This window comes from Eimeria acervulina, genomic scaffold (genome assembly GCF_000499425.1).
Source record: "Eimeria acervulina Houghton genomic scaffold, Eah_scaff165, whole genome shotgun sequence".
NCBI classification, from domain to species: domain Eukaryota; phylum Apicomplexa; class Conoidasida; order Eucoccidiorida; family Eimeriidae; genus Eimeria; species Eimeria acervulina.
Window position 1 is genome coordinate 30606 of NW_013549037.1, and position 21282 is coordinate 51887.

The following is a 21282-nucleotide window of genomic DNA, read 5'->3' on the forward strand; positions in this document are numbered from 1 at the left end:
GAATGGTGCTGCGTCGGCACTAGGGTAGCTTTCATGAACTGCACGAACGTTCAAATAGATACTGTTCATTCTGCCCTTAATGGGCTTGAGGTATGACATGCACGAACTTCAATTTACTTCTCTAAGGTATGGTTACTCTCTGCGTGTGGGGAAGCTGCTACAGTAACGTCAAGCATTGCACTATTAAGAGCTCAACTCCGGAGCAAAAAAAAAATTATCGAGCGCTTCGCAAAAACTGCGAAGAAAACTGGCCGTTCTCGTTTTTAGCCAGGGAGGGAGAAGAGGCGATCCTGTTGCCTCTGTCCTCGTGTGGCTCTTCCAACAATGGCAACTCCTTGTTTCGCCACAAACGCGAACGGTAAAGATTTGTAAAAATTGTGCTTGTAAAAGACTTTTATTCAGTGCGAGCTTTGTCTCAGATTCTGGACACGTTTGATGCGTGCGAGGAATGGGCTCTTCTGCACGAAGGCCACCCCTTGTGGACTCTTTGTTGTGACAAGCAGATAGCGGGAGCTGCCCAAAAGCGTTGCCAGTGTATCACTCTCTGCATCTACTGGAAGTGGGTCATCACACGTAAAAGGCGCTTGCGGATTGGTGACGAGGCATGACTGTATTTTTGAAACAACATCCCAACCGACTGTCTTGCCAATCAGTCCTGTAAGTGGCTGCTTGACAGCATTCTCTTCCATATTGTGGACATGGAAAAGTTTTCTGCCTCCTGCAGTGGGCACTTGCACCTGAAAAACAAGAACGCATGGACGTGCAAGAAAATTTATCGACAATATGGAGAGGTGTTACACAAGTAGGAAGGGAAAACCAATTGAATTCAACACAGTGGCCATGATGATTCCAACAATTTCTGGGAACAAAGACCGAAATTGGGAACCTGGGTATTTACACCTACTGCAGGCTCGTGGAAAAGATATCCAACTTCGAAATCCTAAAAAAACATCAATCACACCAAAGCCGAACAAAATTATCGTCTTTTTGACCCACGCTCGCCGTCAGTAAACGGCTATCCAATCCTAGTACTTTGACTTGACTTACATTTGGTCGTGTGTTTGACAGCATTTCCTTAACCTGGAGACAAAACCACAGATGCCTAGCTAAATGTGTTCATGTCGTTCCTTTTGCTATTTCCTCAGCTGTAGTGCTTTGGATACAGCTGACGCGCAAGTAGGAACCATTCGTACCTTCTGGTCTAGTGGAATTATAACAATGCAATCCCTGCCTTTGGGAACCGGAATGTTGCCAAGCTTTGTGCTCATCACCATGTAGTAGGGGAATTCTGTTTTCGGAACGCAGCCGGACGGCGTCTGTGTCCCCCAGAATACGCGGCTCCAGGTTGCCTTTGTCGTAACGTTTTCGCGGAGGAATACACGTACCAACTTCTCTCCGGCTTCTGCCAGATCTGTGCGTTTTCCTCCGGGCCCTTGAATGAAGAATCCAGGTACTGTGGAAGCCTGGTAAGCAACAAGCAGTCAAGGAAAGGGCTAGCTCTTTGCAAAGAGGAAAACACCAGAGTTTCCTATTCCTTTCAACTTGAGCGTTATACCAGAGGAGGGGAGAGCTTACAGGTTCTCCAGAAAGAGTTCCCCAGGTCTGCTGTGTAGGAAGCGTGACACCGGCTGGAGTCCCTGATGCGGGTGACGGCCTGACCTCCGGAATGCTTTGTGTGCGGGCGACCTGCAAGAAATGAAAATGCAAAGCGTCAGGATTAGATCACAGCGTAGCATTTCATTTCCGTGCATTCGAGGGCAGGAGATGCTCTGATTGTTCACCTGTATACTCATTGAGACATGCTTAATGTGCTCATGCTGAGCCTGTTCCGGGACAAGCTGCCATAAGGAAACAGTCGACAGCATCTGCTGTGCATCCTCTGTAGTTCCCAGCGGTGTATCGACGGAGAAAGAAGTTCCATCTCGCCTTGTAAAAACACTGTGAAGCATTACACGCTGATTTGGAACTTGGGCGGCCTGCAGCATACTTCCTAACCGTTGCCCCATCTTCCGGAGAAGATCATCTATACTGCTTGTATCCGTGGAGCTGATGAATCGCAAAGGGAGTTTTATATTTTCACCGAGGATGCCAAGGTCTACAGAGCCATCTTCCACCTGCAGAGAAAGCAAACAACAGGCTATGGGATGAGGTATCAGCTTACGAGCATGATTGGGAAGCACTGAGAAATAGGCACTTGCCCTCTTCCAAACGGATGACGGAAAACCTACCGGAATTGTCCCCGGTGCCTGCAAAACAACGAAACACATTTAATGCTCTAGCCACAGAGTGATAAGCACCGGTCTATTTTTACCCACGGTTGCTTAACAACTACTGAAACAGCGGGGCTTTGACGTGAGCAACTTACTTTTGACACAACTTTCACATCGGCAATGCCAGAAAGCGCGACGTTGAGGTGCTCCAGCATACGCTGTATTGTCTTTTCTTTGTCGCTAGGCGTGATAGGTACCGTTACTTTTCTCGCGGTAGGCCCTGTGCCCGTGAATACGACGAGGTACGACCCTTCAGGCAACGATCCAGCCGGTGTACTAAGGAGAGCATTGATAGCGGCGTTTGGGTGCTAAAAAACATCGGCAGGCAGCACACGGAACATAACGACTGCTTTACCAAAATCTTGTAGGATACAGCGGCCGTACTTCACACTACCCCAATCATTTCTACCACGTTGTGCCGCATGTGGTAGGCTTTATTTACCTTAAAATCCGTCGATCCCGTTGCCTGAAACGTTTGGCACACAAGAAAACGTAAAACGTCATCCCCATATATGACGCTAGGCGTTAGGGTGTAGGGACAGATATCACAAGGACAAGGAGCAGGACGAGTTTGTGTAGTATACCTGCGTATCTATTTGAATAGTTTGCCCCGGAGCAACCTTGCTGACTTGCTTTAACGAGTTGAGGAAGGCAAGAACCAAAGATAGCCCAGGATTTCCGTGCATCTCCGCTACTTCTTGCAGAAGACGAATAAAATCTGCGGGGATCAACTGCTGGGCGCCTTCGCCGCCGGGTCCAGTGATGTTAAACTTGTAATCCGTCGGTGCTTGCCCTTTCCCTGGCACCTGAATGTTTAAAATCTTGGCAAAGTCTACTGGAGAACCCGGCGACTCATCATAAACCGTTCCATTCACTACTAAGTTCTGTTCGGAAATCACAGACAATGCAGAAAAACAAAAGATTGCAGCGGCTGACAGCTGTAATTATCCGTTGCTTCAGTGGGCAATGCGTCAAAGGTCTTCTTCGGATGGACGCATGAAGGCTCACCATCCGTTGGCTGGGTGAAGCCTTTTTAGCAGTTATTCCTGGAGCAGGTTGGCCCTGTATCACGAAGGAAACAGAGGCAAATATTGGAAGTTGGCGCATCTTACATAGGGGAGAAAGGGGTAGGTACGATAACAATAACGCACAGGGGGACGAGGAATGAATGGCTTACAATGAGGACTATGTCGTGAGAATCATCGAGGTCTACGGCACCGCCAAGTCCCAGCAGGCTGCCAACGGTATGCCCCAGAAGCTGCGCAGCACTTAGGAGGGCTCTGTATGCAACGCCGTCAATGACGATGGTAATGCGAATAGATTGTGTGTCTTCAATGCCCAGTACGTCCTTAAACCATGTAACGACTTCTCCGAAAGAAGCATCCAAGTGGCCGGTTTTGCTTGTAAACGGCACGGCTGTTCCCGCAGTTGCCGTAATCTGGAAAAGAAAGACGAAGTGTGCTAGCAACAGTGTACATGCCAGCAAAATTCGAGCTGCAAGGCGTGTGGTGCCGGAAATGTACTTCAAGTGTGTAAGGGTAGATGTGGATCGCAACGTACCTTATACTCGGGTTTGCTCTTCTGGTGCTGAAGGAAAAAAACCGCATACGCAACAAACGAGCCGAAGGATAGCTTAATGCACTATCAAACGCATGGGGCTGTGAGAGCTTTATGTGCTGTATGGATATCTTACAACTGTGATGCTTGGGTTATGAAGCATCTTCACAACGCTTTCCACTGGCATTGTTTCCGGAACCGCCCCATGGGCAAACGGCACTCTGGTACCAAAGTTGATCGGGTATCCGTCTTTTCCAATAGTTTCTGGACTGAACAACTCGAGCTCAATATGTGGTCTAGGAGCTCCGGGAGGTGTGGGGCCTCCAATCCGTATATCGGTGGAAGGGATCTTCATTCCTGTAGGGCCTTCAATCTCTCCAGTGATCTTTCCGACAAGTTGGGAGAATGGAGTGCTTCCGCTGATGTTTAAGCTAGCCAACAGCTCGGCAAGTGTCCCCGCATTTGTTTCCTGTTGCAAGGAAATCACGCAGCTGTTGGCTTTGTCAAATGTAGCTTAGCCATACAGCCTAAAGTGCAACAGCAGTGCAGCAAGGATGTGGCATCTGGGCTTCAGAGATACTTACGGCATAGTGTCCAGCAGGCTTCGCGATTGTCTGCACATCATACGCAAAAGGCCAAATTATAGAAGATGACTTTACTTGCCATTTGCAACAAGAAAAACCTAGTAGGAGCCATGTGCTATTGTTTGTACCTTTAAGGTAATGCGAACGAGACCCGGGATTTGCGGGGCAGGCAAATGCTTCCATTCGTTTGGTATCTGTGAGAAGTTTAATTTGGAGCCATCCGCCATCTCCAGAATAATTTCTAGGGTCATGCCAGGCTTCTGGCTGGCCAAAAGGTTGCCAAGTACAAGAGCGAGCGGCTCTCCAGAAAAGACGTCTTGCGGATCAACTCCGTGGTGTGTCTTCATGAAAGTTGTTTTCAAGTTTTCTGGCATGATAATCTGAACCTGAAGAACATGAAGCATAGATTTTGCCGCACACTATACTAAGCGCGGTGATTGCCTCCTAGGACTTCACTAACTGGTGTTTCTTCGTTGGAACCGATGAAGGGGAGGACTAAACGTACTGGAGGAAGGAAGTAAACCGGCTGCAGGGAAAACGTTGAGCACACGCAAGGGTAAATATTTTGCAATCAGTCTATGTCTAAATGCATTCTGCAAGTGCCTCAAAAGGGCGAGCGTTAGTGACCAAAGGGTCAGGACGCGAACGCACCTGGACTCTTCCGACAATTTGAGTAGGGCGGGTGCCTTCAAATGTTGCAGAGCAAAACCTAGCAAGTTCCACCCAAGATGCGAGACCCTGCAGCATCTGGCGAGTTACGACGCATTCATTCGAGTTTGCGAATGCGAAAACCATTTGATCCTCCGGATGGCCTCCTTCAAGGATTGGCCCTATATATCTCATGGGATTGTCATCCCAAGGAGCAGTATAGTAGTGAGGAGTTTGCACTCGGTCTATCAAGATGACCTGAGGGTGAAGCATAAAATGTTATACAGGGGGCACACTTTTGGGAACGGAAACATATATTCCATAGCCTATAACGTCAAGTCCAAGCAAGTCGCATTTAAGCAGCCTCTTACCGGTACCGCAGGTCTTGCTGGGGCGTAGTTTGGAGTTGTCCCCTGCAAGCATGAGATGCGCATGTGCTTGCAGGCTTTGCGGTAAAGTGGAGAGAGCTTATCTACTGGGGTGTGGTATTCTAGGACGGACACTCTAGCTTGCATGGCGGTTAACTAATTGAATGGTCTTATCGAAATTTGTTTGCATTTACTGCAGCCACATACCGGGCTAAATGAGGAGACCATTATGTCTGAGTCCAATAGCTCAACAGGGATTCCACAAAGCCTAGCAGCTTCTTCCTTTTTTTTCAAGTTTAGGAATTGCTGCACTGTAATTCCCGGACAGAAGAAGTATCTCCCATTGCCTGCCGGAGCTTGAACGTATACAAGTTCGCCGGTTGGTGGAGCAGGCTTGCTCAAGTTGAAGACAAGATTTAAGTTACTGTATAAATCGGGCATGTGCGAGAACCCGGGGATCTCAACAGCTTGGCGAAGCGGATTAACAAATGCCCTGCCAGTTTCCTCTTGTTCTGGATCAGGGGCAAAATTAAATTCTCCAATTGTGCCACTAGGTACCATCGTTGTTCCAGGATCAATTCTTCTTCCCCAACGCTCTGGCACGGAGCCAAAGTAATCAATGTGAGTGTTTATGTTCCCGGAAGGTGCTGGCACTTTTTGAACAAACGTGGATCCAGGTACATTAGCTCCAGGCTGCTGAACGATGTTAAAATAGATATCCCTTGGAAGGATGTCTGAGAGGGGCGCGCCAGGGCGCCTGAACGTGAAGCCAAGTGGCAGATCATTTTGGAAGGAGACAACTGGTGTACCCTGTTGGACGCAGCACACACTTGTCCAAAGCTGATATAGCCCACGTCACGTGAAGGATATCCGTTTCAAAGATATACCACAGGCGCACCGCAAATTAGTTACAGCAAAGTAGAAGAATGTCCTACATGTGGTTTCGTTTACCGGTTGGGATGGAGGATACATTGCTGTTTGGGTGCCCTCGATCCAGAGAAATGGTGAGGTCAAACCGCGTAGATCTTGGAACCTCAAATTACACCATTGCAATACTCTTTCCCAAGTGAGGTCCTTGAAATCTTCTGCCGTGCGGAGGCTGCAGGGACTGCCACTTATTTGTTGAGTAGGACTGTACAAGCTGTACGATAACGAATAGTCTCCATTTGGAAGTTCTATATTTACAGGCGTTTGAGGGTTGCCATGGGCAGACATATTGCGAGAAATCCTAGAGCCGTTGGCTCTGGCAATGTCAATCTGCAAAAATCAGATGAATTAAGGAATCGCATACATTTTTGTATAGACCAGGATCCCCGATTACGGCGATTCAATGCTGAAAATCAAATTACTGTAGATAAAATTATTCTACCAACGTACCGTTACCACTCCCTCACGCTGCGAAAGAACACACAAAAACGCAGTTGTTTGATAGCTCGTTACGAGGATGCAGAACAAGTGTTGTTCTAAATTTTGGCACGGTGTTGTTCAGGCGGAGGCAGCGGATCTGCTTACCAGCAACACCTTGTCTTGTTCGGTAGGCTGCAAGAAGAAAACACAGGACAAACTCCATCCGGAAGATATGGTTCGAATATCAAATGCCTCATTGGGAAGATCATGGGATTGGCCATTAGGGCTGCCCACTGCTTGGCCTTTTGCTTACTTCGTGTAGAATCATTATATTTAGCCTTCCAGTGAGCCTTGCTATATCTTCAGCCGGAACACCTAAGACTGCCAAAATTTCTCGAACAAGGGCAGCATCACGAGGTTTGCCACTCTGCAAAAGAATCCTAATTTGGCGGATTTGCTCTGGTGTCATCCGTCCTCTATTCTTGGCAAACTTCCACTGTATGTGGCTGTCATCATGCACTTTCGCAAACGCAACGGTAAGTCGCTCCAAGTATCGCCTATTCTTCTCAGGGTCACCATGTGCACGGTTCCACAGACGGAAGCCCTGTGTACAAAATTGTCTCGCACAATTCAAGATCTGTTTGATGCCTTGCAGTCTCTGGTTAAGACTCCTACAACCAAATAAGCGGTGGGAGAAACTGAATGAATGAATCTTACTGAAGGCGGTGGTGATCTGATCCCTAGTTCGAATTGAAACGGTTGCCTCTTCGTCATCGCCCTCAGAAGTCCGGGACAGATCTTAAGTAGATTCTCCATGTCATTTATGAACTCAAGAAGATCTCCGAATGTCGCAACTTGGCATCTGCTCTTTCTATAAGCAGGATTTTCCTCCTTTTCGTTGCGAACAGTGAGTTGGATTTTTGTGTCGTTTAATGTCCCAAATCCTCGCATGCGCGACAACCACGGGGCCAACAAGCTCCTCCAGTGTAAAGGATCGGCTACCTGAGAACAACAAATTGAACGGATCCTGGAAATTCGTGGCTTGGTTGAGTTATCAAGCAAAGCAGGTCCAGCAAAGAGTACAGCCAGGCCAACTTACGTGGACTGAGAAGAGTAGCGCTTTCTGTAGGAAAGAGGACACCACACAGAACATAATTTTCATTTGGAAGGACACAGAATCTTACCCAGCTGAAGGGTGAAAGTTGTTGGGCGGGATAAGCCCTCAACTAGAGCAGATGACCGAGGTGGGACGTACCTCTCCCGCAGCAGCTTCTTCCTTTTCCTTCGCCTTGGCTTCACCTTCTGCCCTTATGTCCGCTAGCGTCCGTTTCCACTGAATATTCGCAAGCGGATACGCATCGTAAATTGTTGAGTCTCTGCGTTTCAGTGTCTTTCTGATGTGGCAAAATTGATTGTTGCGATATCTTACTCCGAACATGAACATTCGCGCCTTTTCTGAAGCTATTTGGCGAAGGTTCTCAACAGACACTCGTAGCTTTTCCCCTGATGTTGTGAGGAGGAAAATCAAGTCTTGCTCCCCATATCCGCCCTGTGAAGTCAGTACGCGGGCAAGCTCAGCGGGGCTGATGCCGATGGACCCATCGCTGCGAGAGCAGACTGCTTGGAGGGCAACTTTCAGAGAGGGTAGCTCTGCCTTCGTCGTGTCCATCACAACGCGCGGGTACCCTTCAAATGTGAAAAAGCTCCTGGGGATATGATAGAGCTTCGAAAGCTGAGATGCAACACTGCGCTTCCCTCCAATAGTCAATCCTGTAGCGAAATCTAGCGGTAATTCGACATCAACTCCTGAGTCAGAAGATGACTCCTCGTTCTCAACATCAAATACAACCTTTACCTTCACCTGCACAAATCATCACTTCAAGCTAACCCAACAATCTAGTAGCTGCACTATGCTGCATCTCTTAGTGGTGGACTCTCCGTCCTCGTCCAACTTATTGCTCACCTTGACTTGGGCAGCTGCTTTTTCCGCTTTCTTCTCCACTTTCACCTTGTGCTTCATGCGCTTCCTCTCCTCCCGTCGTTCTTCCATTCCCTGAAACAGAACCGCCAGAGGCCGAAGATGCTGAAGTGCCGCCTAGAACAAGTGCAACTAGCATAGTGGTATACATAGCTGGAGTTGAAAGCTTACCAGCACCCGAAATGTAATGTTATAGACATTAGCGAAGTCCAGCGTTGCAGCTTCTGATGACTGACGAGTCGCGTCATGGTAAACCTTCCAAAATTCGTCGGAAAGTCTTAGCTCAGGATTCCGTATGGGCACTGTCAAGTCCCTCTCGACACCCCTTTCTTTGACGTGGAAGAATGTGAGAGATGATGGAACCGCCCACTTTGTTTCTTTTGCCAAAATCCTCTTGATTTGTTGCCGAATCGCCTGCATAGAATCGTAGTCTTCAGCCGTCTTGTCTGGCTTCGCTCTTAAGTTCTCAACTTGAGCTTTCAGTTTCGCGATCTCAGCTTGCGAAGTAGCCGGATCGGGCAAGTTCAACTGTCTCAGCACGTCGGGCCGATTCGTGGCTATGTACTTCCTTATAATTGCAAGAAGGTCACGAAGCTTGGCGGGTCGGACGAGGTCAGCTCCCCTCAAAGTTTGTTCCATAAAGCGTTGTACTTCATCAACATGTGCGCTACGCATCTGTTCACCAAACCGCAGCTCAGGTTGGTAGTGCTTAGCTAAAATTTAAAAAAATTCACCTTAGCATTGGATATGTACCGAACAGAATACTGTAACTTACATCGGCGGCATTGCACTGTTTCTCCCATCTTGCAGCACGTTCCGAAATGCCCTTGATCTTTCCACAAAATACAGTGTGCATTGAAACAACAAGGCACTTATTCGTTTCCACGTCTGGGCGGTAGCATGTGGTAAATGTCCCGGAAGGAGTCTCCAGAGAAATTTCAAGACCCTGGTAGAAGCGAAAGCATCGGCATTGATAGAAATGTGAAGCAAATTATAGCAAATTATATGTGCGTGTTGATCAGAAGGTATAAGAAAGCATAAGTATCCCTAAACCTTAAAGAACAGGGGAAGATTTCCTACTTGCGTAAAAAAAAGAATCTCACCTTACGGCGCTGTTCCACAGCTTCTTTAACTCCAACATAGATGGGAGAGTCCGGTCGAACTGCAACGGGGTTCCCTTCACCATCGAACAGCGAAAGTTTTGTTTTTTCTCTATCGAATCGCGGGAATCTGTGGAAAAAGCTATCTGAAGCTGTACCCCATGACTCTCCAGGCCGAATCGGGACAGTGTATGCTTCTTGCCCTCCGCCGGGTGTGGTGACAATAAAATCGAGGTCACCCTGCAGAAAATCAGCGGTGCGCATAACAGTCAGGTTTGATGGCGCTAGCGCTAAACTGGAAATTCACGTCCAACGGGGTGTAGCTGTCTTTAGTGAGCTCTACCGCATATCTCACCTCTACGAACATATTCTTGATTGGCAAGTTCAAAAGGTGGTAGGGTAATTGGAATTCAGCAGGGTTCAAGGTTTTCCAATTAGGTGTGTGGATAAGTGGCTTGAGAATATCGGATAGCTTAATCTTCTCTCCACCCTCAACCTCAACGATGATTTTGCTGAAGAGAGAATTCCGGTCTTCGGCAGGCAGACTCTCAAGGTCTACAGGGAGCTTCAAGTTCGGAATGTGGTGTGTGAGCCATCGATGAATCACTGTGAAAGGGCCCGAAAGTGCCGCTGTTCCCGGGCGCAGCGGAATGTTCACTGTCTCTCCCGTCTTGTGAGGCCCATTTTCATCAGTAAACGTGTCTTGTTCACCGAGTATCGGGAACTGAATCACACAAAAGGAAGTTTTCCGCAGTGTAGGGGAACCCACCTCTGCAACAGGATCTGGACGAGCTCGATTGCACGGATTCTCTACGGCCTCTAATCTGTGTCGTCAGCGGGGCCTACCTGAGGGTGCCAGATGAGTTTTACGTTTCTTGGCCTTTCATGATAAAAGCTTTCGGGTATATATCCGTGCGGTAATGCACTGGATTCTGGCTTGCCTGCGTGCTGGACGTACGGAAACTCTATGATTGGCACTCTGAATTTCGAAAATGGCTTTTGGAAATCCACTAACAAGTCGGGATACCTTTCATTCATCTTCACCCTGGATGTTACCGTTTTGATACTGGGCTTTCTTTCCCGACCTTCCCTGTCGAATCTCGGAATTTCCACATTGCCCTTGAGTAGGTGCTGAAACACGCAAGCATCATTAGGTACTAGATGAGATAAACTGTAAAATGTTCCCTACACTTGACTTAACTTAGAACCGTTGAATACGTACCGTTGCGCTGAAGTATAGAGCAAGAGGCTCGCCTCTTCTATGGGCCTCCGTAAATATGGCGCCTAGGCGTTTGCACTCAGCTGAAGAGCCCTTGAAGTTGAGTTGTTGCCTGTTGACTGTCTTGAGTTCCGGCTCGCGCTGAGTTACATTGGCTACAGCAGTGATGGTTTCGAACCGCAATCCTTTGGCGTTTACAATGTTGCATCCCTTGGGCGACTCCGCTGTTTGGCGCGCTTTTTTCAAGAGAGATTTGATAACAATCGTGTTTCGTCTGGTAATTGGAATGTCGTATTGAAAAATGCACCACGGCTGCACACCTTCAGGCGTTTCCAAAATAAATATGGACTGCACTGAACGGGGCACACTTGCTCCGAAATTGAGGGTGAGGTCGTTGAGAACAAATGATGGATCCTCATTGGCTAGGTGCGCCAGTAAGTCGAGAAGCGTGGGGTGCTTTTCGACGAATTCTGCCACCAGCGGATACACCTTTCCGTTCACGCTTACGCTCAGGAGAGCGCCTTGCTTTTCAGTCTCTTTCGGAGCCAGAGTGGCTCGCAAATCCGGGTATCGTTTTTCAATTTTATGCCATTCGCGTAGTGGACTGATTATGTGTTTAGCCTCAGATCCTCCAGGAAAAACAATCTTTGCGACCACCTGTAAAGAAAGACACGTAATAGTATCGCAAATAGCTTTTTCACCACCCTCGTTCAGGCAATATATCGTGAGATGCGCTGTGGAAACTGGTTGTTAGATTTCACTTACCGCTGGTGAAAACTGTCCCGCCACGTAATCGGGAACCTTCTCCACCGGTGTCGTACGCGTGCCAAAAAGGGAAAGATAGTCCGGTTGTTTATTTGCACCAAATGGTTGGCCAGCATGGTCGAAGAAAAGGATTGGGGGGGTTCCAGCAGTGTATCCAGGGCCAAAAAGCCCTGAAACATTTAGCTGCCCAGGCGTTACTCCTGTGGCACCTTGCTGCCTTCCCTTTAGCCAGAGCTCATATTGCTGTGCAGGTGAGAGCCCAAACCAAGAGGCGGGTACACTAAACTTCTCTGTTTTCAACCCGGGCACTGTTGCTTCGAAGGCGCTGACAGGAGTATGTCCCCTTGCTGATTCATCGACCAAACCCTTTAGCTTTAGCAACATAGGCCAACTCAGATCGTCAACGTAGGGAAACTCAATGACGGCCTGTGGAGGAATGCGCAGGAAGCAACAGTGCCTAAGCGTATACACAAGCTGGAAGTAGATAATTGTGCCGCTGGTGAAACCGTGCAATGGCGTTTTTGTTAAAAACAGGGCAAGCACTAGCTTACATTCCTTTCCAAGTCCCCAGCAACAGATAAAACAGGCTCTTTTCTTGTGGCGACTTGCTGCAACCACTGCAGTGCTCGCTCTTCGCCTTTGACTTCAAATCGTTGCTTTCCCGTGCCCGCCAACTTTAACGAAACTATTCGGAAAGCCGATCCTTGCTTGAGGAGAGGTGGATGAGCGTTTGAGGCCAGCCAATCTTTGAACTCCTCTAGGGTCTTAAACAGCAGCAGCGTTTCCTTCGGAATTGTGGCAGTTACAATATCGACGCTTTCGCGTGTGCCCACCACATGCTTGAAGCTGCACGTTATGGTTACCTGGTCACAATCGAAGCATATGAAAAGTTTGCAAAGATAGGAATGCTTGCGCAAAAACACTTTAGACGTGAGACTCTCGTGGGGAAGTGGGCGCTTACCGTTGGCTTGCTAGCGGCAGCACTGTAGCTGGATTCCAGCTTCAGCTTCAACTTTCCTGATGTTGGAGAAATGGCTACCCATGTCAGCTCAAACTGGGCTTCTGGATTTGCAGCTAGGGCGGAGAGGTCCTGAAGCAGCTTTGTCTTTTCTGCAGTGGTCGTGGTGAGATTAAATACGCCCACGGCTGCACCTCCCCTAAAGGCTGCAACTTGGATCACCCTGGTACCCTGAATCACGGAGGAGCTGACCGATATCTTAATTCCTCTCAAGACAGTAGTGCCATGCGAAAAGTCCGATGCCTGAGAACGCATGTAAGCCGGTGTGACGGTGAAATGAGAAACCATCGCGTCCCTAGTTAAGGCTAGGCTTACGGGCCAAACAGGTGAGACAGCGCTACAGCAGGAAATTGTGCATATTTGCCTAAACTGGATCTGGGCCGCATTAAATACCGTGATGGAATCGTATGTTCTTTGCTACGGGCGCGCGAAGGAGTCGCGTGTGCTCGAGTTACCGGCGACTGTGGAGGTGCCTGTCGTGAAACACCTTCAGGTGCCTGTGCAACACTCTCCCCAGAGGTAGCTGAAGGCGTTTGTAGTGAGCCCTCGCCAGCTGTTGCGAAGTCTGCGCCACCTCCTCGAGATGCAGCTGCAGCATTTTGAACAAGGCTTGGTGGTGAAGAACCGTCTGGCGGCACTAGTTGCGCCTCCCCGAGGGCGATATCATGGGTGAAAAATGACTCCACTGAGGAGGGCTCCGACTCCCACGTTAAATTCTGAAATATGCGCAACCCGCAACTATCATGAATTCAAAGACTCCGCGAGTGTTTCGTAATGTTGTATTTCCGATGGCACTGCGAAGCAGCCAAAAATATATTTGTTTCCCGCAAAATGTGTATGCTTACCTCGGTTTTAGGTGATACTTCGGAGCCTCTTTGCATGGGCGAACCTGGGAGAGCGAATACAGAGTTATGTCAAGTTAAGTTAGTGCAGGACTATCTATGTTGTGCTTGCGAAGTCACCAATTCCTTTTAGATGTCAGCAATCTAATAATGGCCATTCCCAAAGCATTGTTTTCCTCACCTTGTAGGTTTTCAGCGCTGGTATACGTAGCTAAGGCCGCAATAATTCCGCATAGCACCGCCGCCAAAGTCTTCTTCCCGAACGAGCGGTGTCTTTGTGTTTGCATACTAGACGCTTGCCCCGGGCTGGAATCCCGCACGCAGCGTGGCCAGTAAACAGATGCACACGGTGAGGGGGAAGACCCCATTTTTCTGGGGAGGTTCTTAACCCCCTCACATTGTGGAGCCATTCGGAAGGTCTCCTCAAGATAGTTCGACTGGCTGAAAACCGGGAGAAGTATCCCCGGACAATACTGGAACCTCCCTGGGTTCCCTTTGAAGATGTATTTGTTCAGTTGAGTTAGACTGACCAACCAGGAGGGAAACTGCAAGACGGGAGAAGACCTGGTGCTTGAAACCCTTGACCAGGAAGCTCGCCGAGCTTCCTGGTGGCCCTCCTGGGTTTTCCCCGCTGGGCGTGATTTTCTTTCACGCAACGACCGTGTCTATGAGGTAGCAAGCTCAAAACCAGAGATTAGCTTCCAAAACAAACTGTTTTTCAAAAAAATCAATTTATCTACGTGAATGGGACAAAACAGCTCTGGAGAGACAGATCACTCAGAGACTGTTGGCTCATAAAGTCCCAAAGTATGTTTGCCGCCTTTCAGTGACGAGAAATATGTCCACGCGGTCAATTGAATGGCTTCAAAAACCCAAATATATAATATGATGCCCAAGTAACAATGTATTGTGGAAGGAGGTCCACCGGTTTCCAGCCAGCCAATGTCGCGGCAACCGCGCTGGGGCCCCTGGGCCGATGGTTTGGACAGCGGCCAAACCACCGCGACCACCAAGCTCCGATATTTCCCACCTCCGTTAATTGAGCCATAATCAGCATTGCATGCAATAGTAGTTTATTCACGAACTTGCATATCTTTTTGCTGCTAGTTAATGGAAATCGGCGGTGATTCTTACCCTTTCAGTGGAGACTTCTCGTCGCCGTGGGCAAGACAGCAGCGGTGAGCGCGGGAGTCAGCCACCGAAAAGGGCCAGATAGCAATGGAGGCCCCTTACTTATTCAGAGACATACTTTTCCGTTATTATGTTTAGCTTTATCTGGGCAAGAATCTATGGGGACGCACTAGACACGCATACGCAAATGCGATGTAGGCCAGCCTCGACGCAACCATACTCCTGCAACTAGACGAGCCGTTCTTCAACGATGTGGAACAAAGAAACCGGATTTATACACAAAAATTGAGTACTCTGCGAACTAGAGAGAAGTTTCTTTATTTAGGTGGCCAACGCCTGTACGACGGTCCACTGAGCCCTTGTGACCTGAAGGGCGGGCCCGCTTAGTTGCGGGGATCCGAGGCCCGGCATTGCACCTGTGTGACGATATCCCACTTAAAACCTGCCAGGTAGTGGTAACTAGCAAGAAGCTTCCTGTTTATTGTGCCTTTCGGTCTTGGAATACCGAGCTGCCGTTGCTTGTCGAGATGTTCCAGGCCCGTAGTTGAATCTGCGCATCAGATTGTTTGATGCTCTGTCAAATAGAAATCTGGTGAAGAGATATATAGGTGACCATCATGTTTGGGATAGTCATCAATGCCCACGTGGAGCATAAGCTTGCTGTCCGAGTTAGCGGCAAGAGGCAAAAAAAATGCTGCATGCCCCTTTCCTCTACGAACAGACGCTTTTAGTGTAAAAAGGCTAAAAGCAGAATCAACGAAAAGGTGATAAAATTCCGATGGGGCATCCTTCGTAAGGGTCATATTTCGTGGTTTTGGCTGGACTCGCTGGCAACATACCAGCGCGAACAGCTTCTACGCCAGGGAACTGAAGTTACACTTTTACTGTATGGGCGAAATGCAGCTCACCCCGCGCGGTGTAAATAGCCACTTACGAGTGCCACTCTCCCACAGGCAAATGCGGCAACTCCACTGACGTCGAAACGCAAGGCTGCTGTGCGCTTTACTGATCAAACTGAGGGCCGATGCCCCTGGCCGCCTGTTCCTTCTCGAACTCTGTTCCCTCACAGTCACCTCCATCCCATCTGCTCGGCTTGTTGTAGCAATTAGCGTCGCAGTGCCCGTCTCCTATCCACTCTTTGGCACAGAATTGGTACACCGCTTCGGGCTTTACGGAGTAATCTACTTCCACCACTGCAGTGATATTATCGCAGTCTCCTTTGTCATACCCGCATGCGGCATTATTGCATTGTTTGTCACAGACACCATTGCCAATCATCCAAAGTCGGCAAGAGGAGTCACATGCATCTGCATTTCCATTTTCTTTGCGTATCGCTTGCAAAGTAGCGTTCGTCTTGCTGTCGCAATCGCCTTTGTCATACCCGCATTCGGCGGTGTCACACTCGCGGTCGCAGTCTCCGTCACCCAACCAGGACTTCGAACACTTAGCGTTACACATGTCAAGGCATTCGCCGCCATCGAAAAGACACTCAGGTACGTTACACTCTGCTGTACACGAACCGTTCACTAGAAGCCTGCGCTCACACTTGCACTCCGGCAGCTGAAGACGGTGCTGATGTAGCTGTTTCAGCTTCTGCTGCAGTGTTCGGCGATCTACTGGCTGCACACCCTGGTCCCTCCATCCTAAGCAGTCACCTCGATCCCAGTTGCATGCGGGTACATAGCATGCAGCATCGCAGTAGCCGTCACCTTCCCAGGAAGGCTTGCAATCTCCCGAACACCATCCTAGACAGTCCCCTTCGTCAAAGTGACAAGCCTCCGTATTGCAAGCGCTGTCACACCAGCCGTCGCCAAGCCAGCCTTTTCTGCATCCGTAACTGCATTGAGGTTCTTCTTCACCCACCTTCGCATTCTCCTTCGCACCTTCATTCGCCTGGTTCTGCTGTACTGCAGTACTTGACGTGTTCAAATCACGAGCAACAGCCTCATTTCGCCGCCTCTCTAGTAGGCCTAGAGCCCGTTCCTTTTCTGAAGAGCCGTCATCGCTGAGGATACCCACCTCCAATGTGGTTTTCTGTTGTCCCTGCTGATGATGAGGCAACACACCATTCACTCCAGCACCACGCCAACGGGCTCAGGGTGGTTGCAAGGACACCAAATCCTCTCAAGAAGTCGTCATAGGAAATAGGTGAGAAAGACGACCTGCATTCTCCGTCGGAAAGTATAATAAATTAACGTATTGCTCGTGATGTGCACTAGTCCCCTGTGTCCTCTCATGCTTGTTCACTGTTTCCTACTGACTCACCCGGCTGCTTGCAAGTGAATTAACAGTCGCAGGCCGTTGGCGAAGCCCAGTTACCCTCCCTCCAATCAACCCTTCTGAAGCCGTAGCGAGTTTGGAGTACTCTGTTCACCAGAAACGCACTAGGGACACTCTGTGCAAGAAACGCAACTACAACAGGAGAGCATCTAGACAAACAAACAGTGCAGCTGGCGGCCGTCTACCCCTGCCAAAACTATCTACGCCTGCAATTATGTATTGCGAGACCAGATTACTAGCAGCACAGATGCAGTCGGGGGCAGCTTTGCTGAAAGTCGCGTTCACGTAGTATGCCGAAGAATACGTGACCACCAGGTTCATGTTCTAGGGAATCCTTGCCTTTTAAGCACAAGAGCATCAGCCCCAGCAGGACGCACAGTGAGCAGCGAGCCCACCACATTTTTCCGGGACAGAGTATGCTCTGAGCAATCCATAATAAAGGAAACTTGTAAGGCTTAGCACCTCGTCACTAGTGACCTTTCAGCCTCCTGACTTCTCCCTTCCAGCTCTACTCCTGCTGATGCCAGATAATCACACCCTAACTTCGAGAATGGCTAGAGTCAAAGAACAAGGCAGTCATTCTTCATATTCCTACAAGGCGTTCTTTGGGAGTGAAGTGACGGGCGTGAGATACTGTGGTCACCTACTAGACACAGAGGGTGGTCGGCCGCTTGGCACTCCGAATATTCCCTAGTGGTCAGTAAAAATTAACACTCGAAGTTCAAATACACCAACGCTTGGCGCTGTGTAAACAGGGCACAACGAACTGGTTTGCAGTGGATAGCATGCCTCCCTCGGCGCTTCTTGCCTGTGCCCGTTGTGCGCTCGGTATGCAACAAAAGCCGCATGGCTTTGGAAGTTTTCATCCTTCTTACCTACAAAAACTTTCCAGAAATGAGCAAAACTGGGATTATTTCTTGATTATCGTTGAGGTGGCACGGCCCACCCATGCTGACAGGGCAAGCTTGTGGCCCTCACGCTCCCGCGGGAGCTCGTTGCTATTGTGTTCCTCTCCACCTCCTGTGGTGGCTAGTCTAGGCCGCACGCCTCTCTTCTGTCGTCCTTTTATCAGAAAAAGAAGCAGTTGTTTTCTAGTCTACTCCCGCATGACGCTTGTTCGGGGTACAGTGAAGTGGTACACTGCTTCCCAGGGAGCATTGCGCAGCACGGCCGTGGGACGTCAGCAGGAGTGCATAGGAGGGGAAACCCACATCTTATCTTATATTTTAGGTTCCTCCTCAAGAAACACGGCGCATTGGCAGGAAAGTGTGGCAAAGAAACAACTACGCGGTGTGACCGGTGCCAAGATACTCCTGGTTCGTTTGTATGCTCAGCTACCCTGCGGGAAGACAAGGAAGAGTTATCTCCATAGGGATTCGTTTCAACCGTATATGGTTAGCAGTATCTTTTGGAGCATCAGCGCTACATAGCGATTGTTTCATCCAACCAGTCCTCCCCAGTTCACACAATAGTATGGGGGGAAAATTGGCAAGTGCGCCTCGCAGACCAATACCGCTGTATCCTCCGTACACTACTCAAAAAACGCAAATGGGACAGGACGACTGTTCGATGGGATAAGCCCGACATGTTCAGCAGGCACAAAGCGTTTGTAACCCACTTTTACGCTGCAAGAGCGCCGTGCCGCGGACGGTACTCCTCCGTTCTCCCCAGAATCCAGATTCAACATCCAAAGTCTATCGTTCCCCCGGTCGAATGGAAACTATTTAGCTTTTTTCACAATGCACTTAGCATAAGATGCACTGATGTGCTTCCGTTGCTGATACTAAAGTGGGTACGGGCGTGATGTAGACCGCACGAAAAGTAGCTAACGGGTTTTTTATCCTGGAACATACTATAGCATAGTTTTGTGTGGGCTAGCTTGACGGTGGGTCAAAACAGCCAGGGCTAGAACTGACGCAAAGGGTAGAAATTCAGGGATTCCGTCTACCAACCACCAGTGATCGGTAGTTGTTACTCTCCTCAAAGCCACTTCAAACTGGGGGAGTGTCGGCAATGCTGGTAAGCTACAAAATCTTGCACATGTATTGGCACCATTTTGTGATTTGGATACCGAATCCTAATTATGATAGCAAACCTTCAAATGACGCCAGCAGGAACCCATTATGCAAAAAAAATTGGAAACAACACGTGTAGCAGGAAAGCCTTATCTCCATCAGACAAGTTCCCCAGAAGACAATAAAGTATTGTATGAACAAAAACACGTTGAGGCGGTCGCAAGCAAACCAACCCTACTACGCCCAATAAACAGCGTATTCAATCCAAGCCTCTTTGTGTGTGGAATGCGCTTTCACTTCCCGACAACGGACCGCCATGTCGTAATTCACCAAAGCTTCTCCAACCTCGGCAGGGCAACACGCCATCAGTCCTTTCGTTTTTTCTTGTGCTTTTTGCGCCTCTTTTTCTCCTTTTTGCGCTTCCTTTTCTTCTTACGCCCCTTAGCATCGCTCTCGCTGTCAGAGGCAACAGGGGTAAGGCTGAGCGCACCATTAGACCAGCATCACATCAACAGATAATGGTCAAAGGTTCACCCATCACAACTGTTGGCGAGCACTGCTTCCAGAGCACAAGAAGCTCTATTATTGCGCGTCTCTTGAGCCTGCAGAGAGCTGATTCCACCTGTTCTTTTCCAGACAGAGGCCGCAACTATTATAAACCCATGGAATGAGGCGAAACGGATACAAGGCTGGAGATGGTTGCTTACCTCCCCTCGCGCTGCTGGGGTTGCAGGTCGTTCAGGAATTCGACAGGGTTAAACCATGGCGTTTTCTGAAGAAAATACTAACAGAACAGAATCCCGCTGCCGCATTCAAGTAGCAACATAGTAGCCCTGAAAATGGATGTACGAGCCAGTGTCCTCATAGGGTTACCTGCTTCAGCTCTTCGGTATAAAATCGGTCGGGCATCCACGCATCGGAGCCATCGTTCTGAAGCTGCAGTTGTTGCGCTTCTTTCTCTTTGGCAAGTCTTTGCCTGACGGCAGCATGAACATCAACAGAGCCAAACTTTCGTGCCACTTTCTCCTGCAGGCACACATATGCGCACGGCGAATGTGTTGGGAGGCTGATGGGGCAGGCAGCATGGAAGATGAAATCCGGAGGGACAAAAAGCAAGCCGCCACCATACTAACAAAAACTGACCTTCACTCGCTTCACCACATCCTCATCGACACCTTCAACCACTATGGAGTCTAAGACCCTCCTGGCGTTACTAGAGACGAGATCCGGGCTCTCTCTGAGCTCCTTCGTACGCCCTTTCGACCTCAAGATTCCCCCTGTGAGCATGTAAATACATAAGGGAAAGTTGATATCGCGTAGTAGTGCCAAACCACGAATTACTTCAGTCCCATTGCTACGACTGACGGGCCCGTACACGTGTCGTTGTGCTTCGCTTCGAGCTCTTTTTCTCTCTTTCTCCAAAGCCTCCGTTTCTCGAGAGCTTTGTTAAAGTCGGCAACCTGCTTGACGTGGCGTGTGATTACATCCGCCATAGGCACCTCCTTATTGCTTGTCGGCTCCTTCACATGGTCTCCGATGCGGCAACGGATGATACTGCTGTCTAATCTGAGCTCTTCCGTGGGCGCCTCTTCCATCCTTCCCCTTGAACTTGTAGGAATGGGATACAGATTTCAAAGGGGTGCAACATCTGTTCAATGAAGTGTAGATTGCCTGGATGGTCGAGGTGTTGATCGAATTGTGTAGTGCCAGGTACAGCACCAGGTCTGGGACTCGCAGCAAGCCTTTATAGTAGTGATATAAAAATAATAAAAGGTAGAAACAAATTCAATTACATGAGTAGTCTGGAAGTGCTCCGTGGAAAACACTAACTAAGCACGGAAGGCAGCGTTTGGGGCTTGATGGGCCTTGTGCATAGTGTCGAATTGCGCGTGGCAAATAGTTCTGTTTCATACCTTGAGAAGTCTTAAATCCCTCCGAAGATGCGTTTTTTGGCTTCCACAAACGATCTTAACAAGGCTACAGTGTGTTGGGAAGCTGTATCTGGGTCGGCTCTCAGTTTATGCGGCGTGGAATGCTCAGTGTCAACTATTGGGCATTAGGGTTCGGTACTAGTAGCAGTGCGAGTTCGACTGTATTCTTCTGAAGAGGAAGCGCCTGGTTCTGCTCCTAAGTAGCTACACGGGAGCGTGATAATTCTTC

At 48.9% G+C, this 21282-nt stretch overlaps 4 protein-coding genes across 4 annotated transcripts; all 4 read right to left on the minus strand.

Annotated features, from left to right (window-relative positions):
- Positions 1 to 398: 398 nt before the first annotated feature.
- EAH_00022520 (hypothetical protein) lies at positions 399 to 5493 on the minus strand (the record flags this gene model as incomplete). Its single annotated transcript, XM_013393295.1, has 14 exons — positions 399 to 737; positions 905 to 940; positions 1194 to 1463; positions 1576 to 1686; positions 1782 to 2114; positions 2366 to 2578; positions 2713 to 2736; positions 2855 to 3154; positions 3448 to 3708; positions 3964 to 4296; positions 4412 to 4441; positions 4540 to 4797; positions 5063 to 5317; positions 5431 to 5493. 14 exons carry the CDS (start codon positions 5491 to 5493, stop codon positions 399 to 401), a joined length of 2826 nt encoding a protein of 941 aa, XP_013248749.1.
- Positions 5494 to 7996: 2503 nt separating this feature from the next.
- On the minus strand, positions 7997 to 13452 carry EAH_00022530 (hypothetical protein, conserved; the record flags this gene model as incomplete). The annotated part of the gene is made up of 11 exons (XM_013393296.1): positions 7997 to 8635; positions 8738 to 8827; positions 8924 to 9465; positions 9861 to 10092; positions 10208 to 10576; positions 10909 to 10983; positions 11075 to 11728; positions 11837 to 12262; positions 12388 to 12699; positions 12798 to 13164; positions 13310 to 13452. 11 exons carry the CDS (start codon positions 13450 to 13452, stop codon positions 7997 to 7999), a joined length of 3849 nt encoding a protein of 1282 aa, XP_013248750.1.
- A 2377-nt stretch (positions 13453 to 15829) lies between these two features.
- On the minus strand, positions 15830 to 18057 carry EAH_00022540 (notch (DSL) domain-containing protein, putative; the record flags this gene model as incomplete). Its single annotated transcript, XM_013393297.1, has 3 exons — positions 15830 to 16873; positions 17458 to 17528; positions 18054 to 18057. 3 exons carry the CDS (start codon positions 18055 to 18057, stop codon positions 15830 to 15832), a joined length of 1119 nt encoding a protein of 372 aa, XP_013248751.1.
- A 1430-nt stretch (positions 18058 to 19487) lies between these two features.
- EAH_00022550 (hypothetical protein, conserved) lies at positions 19488 to 20717 on the minus strand (the record flags this gene model as incomplete). Its single annotated transcript, XM_013393298.1, has 5 exons — positions 19488 to 19602; positions 19830 to 19894; positions 19996 to 20098; positions 20276 to 20399; positions 20498 to 20717. 5 exons carry the CDS (start codon positions 20715 to 20717, stop codon positions 19488 to 19490), a joined length of 627 nt encoding a protein of 208 aa, XP_013248752.1.
- Between the last annotated feature and the right edge of the window lie 565 nt (positions 20718 to 21282).